Here is a 12386-nt window from a genome sequence, read left to right as displayed (position 1 = left end):
CAAGTACATCCGTTCACACAATTTATGATAAAACGATTTCGTAAGCAGAGAATTCAGTGATTAGATAGAGATGGGGAGCGATGATTCTAGGAAGCATCAGATTTGGTGAATCGTTCAGCTGTAAAAACCTTCCAGTGTCCATGTCACCCGAAGAAAGCACGAAGGCTCGGGTATTGTCTAGTTGTCCGAGCCTAGACAGGGGAAGTCAAGAGGCAGAGGTCGGGTTCAAACCACGGACATTCAATTCAGTAAGTTCTTCATCTACCCACTGAACTATCTCACCTTAGTTGACGAAACGTGATCCTCTCTAAGGAAGACTTCTTACTTGCTATGCACGAACTCACACTCGTTGGCTTTTGAGCTGGCAAACTCCTGAGGTTATTGGGTCCAGCATGTCAATGTATTGGTTTTAAAACCCATGTGGTCTGATTCACCACAAAAATTAAATTCCGGAAGGCAAGTAACCCTACTTCACTATTGCCTCCCATTCCAGTATTGAGCACCTTTTCTCGTAGGATTATAACGCCCAACTCACAAACGCCCAAATCCGTGATATTAGTTGACCGTTCACACAGTGTCTACTCAATGAGTGAGTAGGTCTCTAAACTTGGTCTACTTCATCGATAACATGACCTGCGTAGCTCCGTCTTCTACGCTGTCCAATTTATTTTTATCAGAACATCACGGCTTCATCCATCACAATACCTCTTTTCGTCTTCAAACTTTCCGCAAACCGTGCATTACTTTGCTGTGAAATTTAACATAGTTTAGCAAAATTAATACACAACAGTATGGGTTAGAGTAGCCTCTTTTGGCGGATATTCTCGCCGGGCGTAGAATGTGCAAAGTTGCTACCTTCTCAAACACAAAAATGCCGGTGGGAAGCCCAAAGATTCGACTGAATCCTCCTAAAATTTAGTAGAACTCTGTCAACACTAATTTGCATCTCGTCCTCTGGAACAAAAAGGATGGTTGTGGTATCTTTAAGCCAGGACTTTCTTATTCATCATCTGATAAACCCTGGTCTTAGTCAGTCTTTAAACATCTTTATCTACCACTCTAGCTGGTGAGTGCTCTTTTTGTGTAAATGAAATGGTCCCCATACGTTTCGCTTTAATGGAATCTTTCTTTCTTTCTGCATTTAGCGATCTCCTAATCCGGTCCGCATGTTTCTTGATTGTTGTTGGGAAGTATTATATTCCAGAATCTCTGGTAAATGCCCTCAAAATGCCTGTTTCCGTATGTTTTGACATTCAGCGTAGATGTGGGGCAGTTGGTTTGTGGTTGAGTGTGAACTGTCATAGTAAAGCAGAACACCCTACACAATACTCCATTTGTTGAGAAGTCGCGATGAGGACCTTTCGATCAAATCTTGATAGGTACTAAACAGGTGACACACCAGTTTTTATTCCTTTAACTCACTGGAGAATGAAATGAATCCAAAGTGACCGACTGATTGATTAAGTGAATAGAAGCCCTCTCGTTGGCCTGTTTCGTACGATAATTTAGACAAATATCCCACTTACATGGTTAGAGTTTTGAACCGTGCCACTTTCAGGGTTTTGCCGTGGACGACACAGGCGTTCCATAACTTTTTATAGCTAGCTTTCTTTGCCCTCACCCAGTTGCTTTTGTAAGTGGGTCACGTTCCTTCTTGCCCCTCGCGTAGTTTCCGATTGAAAACTTCAACCCACCAAGTACATCCGTTCACACAATTTATGATAAAACGATTTCGTAAGCAGAGAATTCAGTGATTAGATAGAGATGGGGAGCGATGATTCTAGGAAGGATTTGATTTGGTGAATCGTTCAGCTGTAAAAACCTTCCAGTGTCCATGTCACCCGAAGAAAGCACGAAGGCTCGGGTATTGCCTACCGAGCCTAGCCTAGACAGGGGAAGTCAAGAGGCAGAGGTCGGGTTCAAACCACGGACATTCAATTCAGTAAATTCTTCATCTACCCACTGAACTATCTCACCTTAGTTGACGAAACGTGATCCTCTCTAAGGAAGACTTCTTACTTGCTATGCACGAACTCACACTCGTTGGCTTTTGAGCTGGCAAACTCCTGAGGTTATTGGGTCCAGCATGTCAATGTATTGGTTTTAAAACCCATGTATTCAGTTGAAGGAAGAGCAATACAGCTATGTAAATCCTCAGAACCTAGCATATCCTTAGTTGATTTATGTGTGGATCTCTTGAATACACCTAGAACTGCCAATCTACATAATACGGCCGCTAAAGATACATGTGCAACGTGTTTGTATGAGAGCTACACAAATTCGACCCTTTGTTATCTGTCAAATCGAAAAAGACGTTATTCATTCATTTTTCTCCAGCCTAGGGACCATGTTATCTGTGGAACCCTATTTCACATCAGCCGGTGTCGGGAGTCGACCCATTGATATTGTCGATGAAGTTATTTGGACAACCGTAGATGAGGCATGGAATAACATCCAAAAGAATTCAAAAGTTTTTCAACCACATGCAGCTTCTGAAACTGATCTATCTGATTCTGTGAAAACCCTGCCAGTAACTCGTGTTTTGTTACTGTTCAAACATGGTTTAGTCTCTTGTGCAGATTCATTTATACAGTGTTACCGCACTTGGCATACTTCTCACCAGACAGGATCGACTCTCGCTTTTCGAAACGAATGGGGGTGAATTATTGGACGAATGGTCAGCTGGAAGCTGCCGCATAAGAACAATGCTAACTTCGCAAATTTCAGAGGAAGTGGTGTTCGTTTTGCTGATCAATGATCTTGGTAACTTCTCTTCCGCTTTCTCTTCGGTTGACTCAGTTCCCAGGAAAAGCCCACTATTTGTTGATCACTTCTTCAAGAAAACTGATCTTTCTGCAGAGTGTGGAGGCGAGTGACGGCTCCCGTGACTTCCATGTACTCGGTGGAAAGCTTTTGGCAGGACGTTCCGTGTGTTCCATAGTTTTCCAGGGTGAGTGAAATTCCAAGTTCCTCAGAACATTTCTACACTTCTGACTGTTGAAGGCTCATGAATGATTATTTTGTTTACCTTTTCCCTCAGATGCACAGACGCAGGAAACTTGGGTTGAAGTTTATCGATTACCTATTGATGGTTGGGTAAAAGAAATTGAAACAAAAATGGAACAAGAAAAGGATGAGGTGAGTTAAGCTCATTCGGTCGTTTTTACCGGATAGGGAGCAGGCCACTCAGGTATTTCATATCAGAACTTTTTTGAATAGCCAGACTGCCGAAGGACTGCCAATGTAGTATTTGAATTCAAGGGCTACCACGTTCAGTGATAGGGGTCTGGATGCGTATGTCAACCATCCTCAGGGATTGGGCCCACATGCTTCTTTTGTTTTGTGCTAGAGATACCACAAGAAATGGTGACAAAACTAAATCAAGGGAAGTTGTGTTTTTTTTATCCAGGCCTCTTATCCAGGTGTCCTGGAGGTGTAGGTACAAAAACCCATCTCTACCTTCAGATTAGGTAGTGTGTATGCTCAACAGTGTAACACTAGTGTTTTGGATCCGGTGTTGCTTTCCGTGTAATGATGACTGTTACTACTATCAGAGTTATTATTAGTAGTAGTGCCATTATTATTATCATCGTTGTTGCTCATGATTCCGGTGTTGTTATGATTGACACGGACATCCTCTTGTGGACTACTCATTGGTGTCCGGTGCTGTGATACCGCGTGACTTCAAAGATTGCCCTATTTGTTTTCTCAGCTAATAAATATTTCTGTTTCTCACGATACCGATGGTCATGACACGCTTCAGGCAAAAGTGAGAACACAAACTAATTGACATAGAAAAAAAGTTGCAAATTCAGGCAGAAAGCGACACATTTACATTTCAGATAGCAAATTGTTGTGTTGTTGTTTTCAGTCCAAAAGAGATGTCTTTCAAGTTTTTTTTTATTAGTGCAAGCTTGAGCGTTTATTTTGATCTCTTGCTTACGCTTTTGACAATTGCTATTATCCCTAAAGTGATTGGTCAGTCAGTCGGTGGGTCTCACCTGATTTGATTGGATAACAAGTCATCCACGAATTGACGTACTTAAGATGTCAGAGTTTCCACACATTGCCAAGATCATGCATCCGTAACATTTTTACCAGTGTCCAACAGTACAAGTGTTATCTTCGATTTTGTTAAAGCTTTTGCCAGCTGATCCAATCATCGAGGCTTGAGCCAGTACTTTTTGAATTCTCTTTCCTTTATCTTTACAGGAGGACCTAGGGCACAACATGCCAGGAGCTGATGAAGCAAAACAATCTCATTTAAGTCAAGCAACCTTGGTTTGCAAAATCGGACCACCATCCCGGCTAACAGGTATGTTTGATCTAAATAAAGTTTGTTAGATCGCAAACTGGTTAATGCATAGAAATCGGCGTGCAATACTTGGGCACATTTACTGAAAGTCGATGCCAGTTTCATTTGGCTCCTTGATTTGCGCGGAAAGGTGGGCATAGTCTCCTCAGGGAAATCATCATCATCATTATCATTATCAGCTGTGAGAACTGTGTACTTGTCGTACAACAGTGGTAGCTGTGACGGTTTCTTTCACCGATGATTTGGGGAAGTGGGGTAGGTAGCTACGCATTGGAAGCAAGAAATGATAAATGGGTGCGTAGAAAGAGGACTATTAATTGGGTGGATTGGGAAGGGAGCAGTGCGCTGAAGGCAATAGCCTGGATGCACGAACACTTTTGAGGGTACGACTGAGCCATATCTGACATTGTCTCTGACCAATGATGTGGTTCACCTCGTAATTTTCATCCAGGGGTACGGAATCAACCAGCGCAACTGAGTTTGCTGATAATAGTTTTTATACTTTGCTTCCATCATTCTTTGACCTCTCTTGACTCGTTTCCACACTTCACGTGGTTGTGCGAAGAGAAACCTTCAAGGAAGTCGGTTGACTGGCATACGGAGCACGTGGCCAAGCCATCACAATCTGTGGAGAGTGGTCAGTTGATCTGTGCTGGGCGAGTTATTTCTTCCCAAAACCATTGGGTGAATTGCAGCATTACTGATCTGTCCCTCCCACCAAACACGGGCAATGCTCCGAAGATATCGATGGTCGAACACTGAAATTCTTTTTACGCCCTCGGCACGCAACGGCCATGTTTCTGATCCATCTAGTAATATGGAGCACACCGCGGCATTGTAAACTCGATCCTCGATAGTGAAGATGATGTCCAGCCCACGCAACAGGTGACACAGATTGACTAAAGCTGCTCTGGCCTTCCTAATCCGGATGGAAATATCTTTGCGAGACCTCCTGAAAGACCCTACAGAAATTCCACAAGGAATGTTTACTGCGGACTCAACCTATAAATTACAGCTGCATGGAGGAATGAATGCACGAGGGTACCCTCGAGTTCGTCTAGGGACAATTTCCTGGCTGGTCCCGATTTACAAGGATTACTTTCTTAGATGATGCGTAAGCAAGACAAGAAGACGTGAGCAATGACCTGGTGGTGTTTCAGTTGCATTATTTAGCTGTGAACAAAGTGCATATAACAACATCAAGGGAGAGAGGCACTAGAAGAAAAGTAAGCATAAAACTTGGGTTCATGTAGAACATAAGTTTCACGGAAACTCGGGTACTGCGCCGACCTGATGAGTCCCAAGAAGGGCGGAACCGGTCATGAGCTGTCCAGTTTTCAGCAACCCTATGAGTAGTTCTCTTGGCGAAAAGTCAACTCGATTTACCCTGCGGAATATTGAGCCACTGTTAGGGCGTGCATGATTTTTCGGTTCAGTCGTTTGGCTATACGCTTACCTCACCCTTGGCTGCCAGATTTCCTTTACTAAGCCTACATATTGGGTTGCTTACCAGAGTCTTAAACGCTTAGGATAACAGAACCAGTGACTCTGGTAAGCGACCTATGATCAGTGATGCATTATTTGTCGGACGGGCAGGTTATTTTTTTACGTGAGGCGACAAAATACTCTAATTGTGTAAGTATTTTCAAGAATTTTAGATTTCATTGGGGGGCGGGGTATTGTCGCGTAAATCTGGGTGGCTAAGAGGAATATCCCTAATTAAAGCAAATGAACACCGCGCCTGGAGAATCCACAGAAGAATTCGATAATTTCACCTCCTAGTAGGAAGTTGAGCACTCTCACTTTAAGTTAGTGATGGCCGAAAGCAAGGCCCCATGTTTTCTGCCTGACGCAGAATCTCGCAGGAAATTTGGGAGAAGGGAAATTGATAGAGGATGTCTTGGGAAATGAAATCACACTCGGAAAAACGGACTGCTGCACATTTGTCCTCTCTTTTCCCTATTGTTTGCTCGCCCGAATTTTTTCTCAGATCATTGAAAATAAGTCAAACCCGTTTTCCCATTCTTTAAGTTGACCTTAAACCACACTTCGGGTTTTTCATCCTTTATCCTTATGCTGCCTCATCTTCAGACTTTTTTTGGTCCAATGTCCTACCGAATGCGAAATAGGGCCATATGCGGCACTCCTCTGGCGGATGACACACTACAGGATAGTTCATACCAATCACGCTCGATCGAGCTACTATAAGGTGCATATTTCTAAAGGGCCGTGAATCAAGCAGCTGGGTAAAAATATGGCGCAAGGTCATTCCATTGAGTAACCTAGCCTACTAATTGCTTCAAAACTGCTTAAAATGTGATGACATCATAGAACGCAACCTCAGGAGCTCGTTGATAAATGCTGAGTCCACCACCACCTTACCATTGTAAACATTATAGTCCTTCCGTATCTGCCATTTTCGCTGCGTGGTTGGGATACAAATAATCTCGACACTAGTGGGAATCATGGAACACTTACCGGTTAAAGTGTTCTGGTAGAGTTCCGCAAAGATAGAAAAATTTCTACGGTAACTATTGAGGCTGAACTACGACGAAATCAGGAGGAACAAACGCCCCAGAAAAGACGTGGAAGCAAACGAATTCGGTAGAGGTTTAACCTAATCCTCGTGAACAATTGTCCATACCAAGACGTCGATGCCCTCACAAAGCATTAACACTGGCACTTCCTATCATCAGGCGGATTGACCTAGCAGTTCTTGTTGACCTCATCCGAAATAACGATGGACGAAGTTCAGCTTGACGCTCCAGATAAGAGGTGACGGCACCTTTTCCTCCTTAATCGGTTGTGTGAAGTGTCCCGCAGGATTTTGTCTTTTGCACGAAGAATAAGAAGATAACTCAAGTCGAACACAGTCGTTTTCCCTTCGCTTCACTGCTTCGCAGTCTATTGCGCAAGAACTTTCAGCCAAATGGTATTCATAATGGAGAACAACACGTTCTTTGGTAGACAGTCGATCGAGTTAGGAGGATCTGATGAAACTTACTTGTTGCTCTGGCTATTCTGATTCATTGAAACTTGCACGCTTAAGCACCATTCATTGGGATTACACTGCAGCTAGACAGCTTCTGTTACACTGAAAAATCTTTAATAACCACACATTTGAAGACAGTGTAAACCGGCGGGGTCTCAAGTCAAAAGAGGATTTCAAGTAAACCTTTTTTCAGAGCGCAGATCTATAATCACCGAGTGATTCAGTTGGGTTCCAGGCGAGTCTCCTGCAAAAACAAATTGGCTTGCAAGTGAGTGTAGTTCGCTAATTTCGTGCAATGAGGGTTCAAGTAGAACATAAAGTTGACGGGAACCCGAGAACTGTGCTTACCTGATGAGCCCCAAGAAGGGTAAAATTGATCATGGGCTGTCGAAGAGTTTTCATTAACCTTACCAGTAGTGTATTACGACTGTAAATATTACATCATAATCACCATCATCACCAACGGAGACAATAAAAACACTGTTGACACTGCAGCAGAAAAACACAATTTATTTAATTATATTTGAAGCCTTATAGCGAAGTCGAAGGGCAGGGCTGGGTGGGGGAGGGGAGCTGGTACTGGCCTATCGTAAACATTCTTAGATGCCTACACCTCCAAGAGCTCAGTCAGCCACTAACACCGACCATCAGCCATTTCTTTTGATGTCTCCAATCGAGCGCCGGGATGGGGATCACGGGCACCTCATCCTGCAGGTGGAACGCACTGACAACAGGTAAACTACTAATAGCATTCAAGCCCTTCTGCCAAGCCACACATTGTCCATCACGCAGTTTGCGGCATTCGGAAGGAATAATAGAGAGCAACATTCTGTCGATAAACGATGCTCCGGCAAGACCACGAGAAACAAGAAACTACGACTAAGATTACCAAATTCTACACACAAAAAACACCTGCTTTCTGTTGAAACAACAACAGCAAAGGATGAATAAAATTAGGGTTGTTCGGCTTAACGTTATCAAGAAGACATAGATCCAGTCAGTGGTAACGGAGTACTTTGTTTAGGGAAATCATCACCGCAAGACTTTCGACGGGTATTTCATGCGGCCAGTCTACGCCGAAAAGCCGAGGTGTACAGCTCTCTTACCCTCCGTGCGAATAATCAACTCTGCGCACATCACGGAAACCCAGGGGGTCTCACTTTCTTTGTTTAGGGAAATCATCACCGCAAGACTTTCGACGGGTATTTCATGCGGCCTGTCTACGCCAAAATGCCGAGGTGTACAGCTCTCTCACCCTCCTTGCGAATAATCAACTCTGCGCATATCACGAAAACCCAGGGGGTCTTGAACTCGTGACCTCCTGTCGAGTAGTTTGAACACTTCACCGTTAGACCACTAGCAGCCCGGAATTATCTGTTCAATTTTGCTATAACTTTGTACACATATGCCCACCAATACCGAGGATAGTCTACTGCCACAGAGAAGTTTACGAGCTGTTTTCTCCGAGCTATCTTTCATTCCCTGTCCTCTTTTGCAATCGATTTTCTTGCCTCTTTGTGTTATAGGTAGTACAATAAAATCCCTGCCAGCTACCTTAACCCAGATGGCGGAAAAGCCTATGAGACGAACGCTTATTCCAACCAATACCTTTGCAGCCGGATCTCATCTATTTTCCGAGCCGATGCTAGAAAGTCGCCGCAGAGAGTTCGTTCAGACGCGGGGTTATCCTGACTGTTTGTTACACCAGACGAAACAGCATATTGCTCAGATGGAATCTGGTGAGAATTTCCTAACCAACTTATTTATCAAATTCTCTAGACCTGTGTGATAAAATCGCCCAGCTTGAATATCTCCTACTGCTTCCTTACTGTTGCAGACCAACCAGAAATTGCTACAAAGTATCAACCAGTTGAAGACAAGAATGAACAGGCACACGAGTCCCAGCATAACTCCCACGGATCGGTGGCTACAGTGGTCAGCCATTCCAAGTGGAGAGAGGGGAACAGTGAATTTTCAGAAACCAACGCAAAGAAAGACTACATTAAGGAACTATTGGACGATGCTTGTTCCAGGAAGATGTTGGGGTAAGCCACTCAGTCTCTGGTGGTCGGTAATCTCATCAGTGACAGGCTAGTCCTTTTCATGGGTGTCCCCACTTCTCATAAGCATTCCTTGAGCTGTCTACGGGTAGAAAAATGTCAGGCGTGAAAATATATGCGTCCTCCCTACAGAACCTCTGTGACATTTTACTTCAGGCGTTTGGAATTGTTGTCACGGATAACTGATTTCTGATTGTGAATGAGTTTCATTTAGAGTGAACTAGCTGTAGTGATGGCTAGGCCAGGCATCATGAAGAGTTCATGTGCGTTGGGTAAATATTTAAGGTTCTATCAATGATCGTACCTGATTGACTAGGAGACATAATGTAGCCTTACATGTACGCTTCCCAGTCAATCATATATTCTTAGACTATACACAAACTACTAAAACCCAAAAGGTCCGAAATGTTTGCTTTGTTGAGCTCGTTCAAACGAACGACATTATTCGCCCTGCTATGTGAGTAAGTTTTCTATCTATTATATCTTAGTGGGGTTAGGAAAAACCATTTTATTTTTTAAGTAGCAGGAAATTTCGGACTTCGTGCTGTCCAGGTAGCATAATGGATAAGATTGTGGAACGTTATCCTGTCCACCCGGGTTCGAAAGCTAAGTGCCTAATTATAAATCACCAGCTATCTACATTTCTTACATATTTCAAATGAAGGACCAAAGTCCTTCATAAACCAAGGATGGTGAGGCAAACCCCCTTCTTCCTGTCTGAGGATCATCAGTAGTCCACATCTCACGCACTTCAAAGAAAATTCTGGATTTTTGCTGATTAATCCGTAATTGAGTTACAAACATCTGTTTCGTCGGCGTCAGCAATTTACAGCCAAAAAAATTCTGCGTGAAAAACGCATGCAATTTAAAAAAATTTGACTGAAATTGATGTGGTAAACCAGTTGGTAGACTAGTGACAACCTGTCAACAGGATTTAATAAACTTGACTGTCCATCACAGGCTGTCAGTTCATATTGACTGAAGGATTACAGATCGGAAAAACAGTTAACCTTAGGAAGTAAGTTCAGACTCATTACAGTGAATCTCAAAAGTCTACTGACCCCCGTTCAGATTTTGGAGGACTTAAAAGCAATCTCTAGAGTGTCGTCTGACTTTCACAACCATTCATATAGAAAACTTATAGCTGCGCCCAAAACTGGTTTACCTAAAGGACCAGTGAACTGCTAGTGCACAGGATGTAAGCTGAAGATTTTTACCGCAGGTTTTGGTTCGGGGCGTAGCCCAATAGCTCCTAGTTTAGTTTGTAAACTTGTGTCTGCGAAAATGGCCGTAATATTTTGTCGCATTGTTTCTTCCAAGCTATCCGCGATATGAATTCCTGATGGAAGTGAATAGGACCGAAGATCACAAGAAACAAGGCACAAAATCAGTATCAAATACACGTACGTTGTGCACTCAGTTTACTTTGCCTTTTTGTTATTTATAACGCCGCATGCAGACCCCGGCACACGAGGAACAGTTGACTTGTGATTAAAAATCACAAGATGGTTTTGATGGGAGACTCAAATGAATCCCAGCTAGACCTATCGTTTATGATATTCTTCAACTCAGTATGGTGCACAAAGGCCGTCTCTTGCTTCAGTTGGTACCCTATTCGAAATATCGCAGTATATTTTCTAGACAGAACACTGCTTATACGGTCGCCGAATGCTCCTCAATAGTCCACAACAGGTATCGCCTCTCTTGTAGTTCAGCTTTCGTCGACGTTATACTCCACTTAAACACCAATACAATTGCAAAATTAGTGCGTTTCTTTAATTGCGTTCAACACGGGTTTAAACAGAACCTAAATCTGATGGAACCTTGGGGACCGCGCTTACCTGATGAGACCCGATATGGGCCAAACGGGTCATGGGCTGTCGAAGAGCTTTCAAACACCTTACGAGTAGCGTTTTATGTCTATACAATGCATTGCGAATATCTTACCAAATGAAACATGAAACGGCCTGGTGCAGTACATTCAGCTGAAGAACAATACTCCAGACGTTCCATTCAGCTGGGATTCAGGTGAGTCTCTCGTGTATTTGATCTTCTTGGACTGTCACGAGCACCGAAATAGACCCATGGAATAAGAGAGTAAATGAAAGCTCCAACGGACAAACACCAACTTAGTCACGGAATAAGTCATACACACCTCAGTGCTTTCAATAACAGATGCCGAGCACCCATCTCTTGAAATTCTGTCTCCCTTTGTCTGTGTTGTTCGGTAAACCTAAAATAGAGAAAAATTTCGCAGGATTGTGGATTAGTGTCCACTTCGTTATTAGTGGCTATAGCATGCATCAGTGGTAAATTTATTCCGGAAGAGAGCCACGGTCACAAATACTTGAGATCGAGGTCGTCAGAGACAGGCTTATAGGACTCTCTCGCATGAGTGATGACGGAAAGGATAATCATCTGTCGAAATGATTCAGCTTATCCGCTAGGTCGCAGTGAGGGATGTTTAACTCAGTGAGGACTTTTAGGGTTTTTCTATAGTTTACCTCCGAAGGACTACTAAAGCTCTTAAGTGTGAGAAACTGATGCTGGATACCAGATTGATGACTTATATTTTGACTCGAGCAAAGTGATCTTTCAAGTACCACGTTGTCAATGATTCCTTACTTTGACATCCCAGGCAGTGTGGGAAAAGCAAAATTGCACACCGAAGACTCTGTCATCAGATGCGCACTTTAGTTCAGAGTTAATGACCCTCTGATTCAGTGTCTTGCATCAGCGGCGTTCCTAAAGGATTGTTACTCGAACTAAAACTCTTCAGTGTGTGCGAATGAGCTACTGGGTGAACTAAAACTTCCTAACCTAGTGCTTACGGATGACTTCAAGCCGTTTGGCTGTCAATAACAACTACAATACTGACATGCTCTAAACAGCTTCAAACTTCCTTCACACATGCATTCACCTACTGATGCCTCCATCAATCAGCACAAATACTATGTGCTACCAAGCAGACTTTGTTTACCAAGAGACGGCGCACTGTCGTGGTTGCCATATGCTGCTG

General features: G+C 43.2%; 1 protein-coding gene across 1 annotated transcript in view; it reads left to right on the top strand.

Annotated features, from left to right (window-relative positions):
• Nucleotides 1-2347: 2347 nt before the first annotated feature.
• The window catches only part of T265_14281 (hypothetical protein), a gene marked incomplete at both ends in the record, with an annotated part of 21759 nt that continues 11720 nt past the window's right edge, over nt 2348-12386 (top strand). The window contains 7 exons of the mRNA XM_009172928.1: nt 2348-2530; nt 2800-2950; nt 3041-3138; nt 4213-4315; nt 8834-9046; nt 9145-9352; nt 10688-10770. Of these exons, the coding sequence (XP_009171192.1) occupies nt 2348-2530; nt 2800-2950; nt 3041-3138; nt 4213-4315; nt 8834-9046; nt 9145-9352; nt 10688-10770 (1039 nt within the window). The remainder of the gene's footprint in view (nt 2531-2799; nt 2951-3040; nt 3139-4212; nt 4316-8833; nt 9047-9144; nt 9353-10687; nt 10771-12386) is intronic.

The sequence above is a fragment of the Opisthorchis viverrini genome (genome assembly GCF_000715545.1).
Source record: "Opisthorchis viverrini unplaced genomic scaffold opera_v5_170, whole genome shotgun sequence".
Lineage (NCBI taxonomy): Eukaryota > Metazoa > Platyhelminthes > Trematoda > Opisthorchiida > Opisthorchiidae > Opisthorchis > Opisthorchis viverrini.
This window is presented reverse-complemented; position numbering and strand designations above follow the sequence as displayed.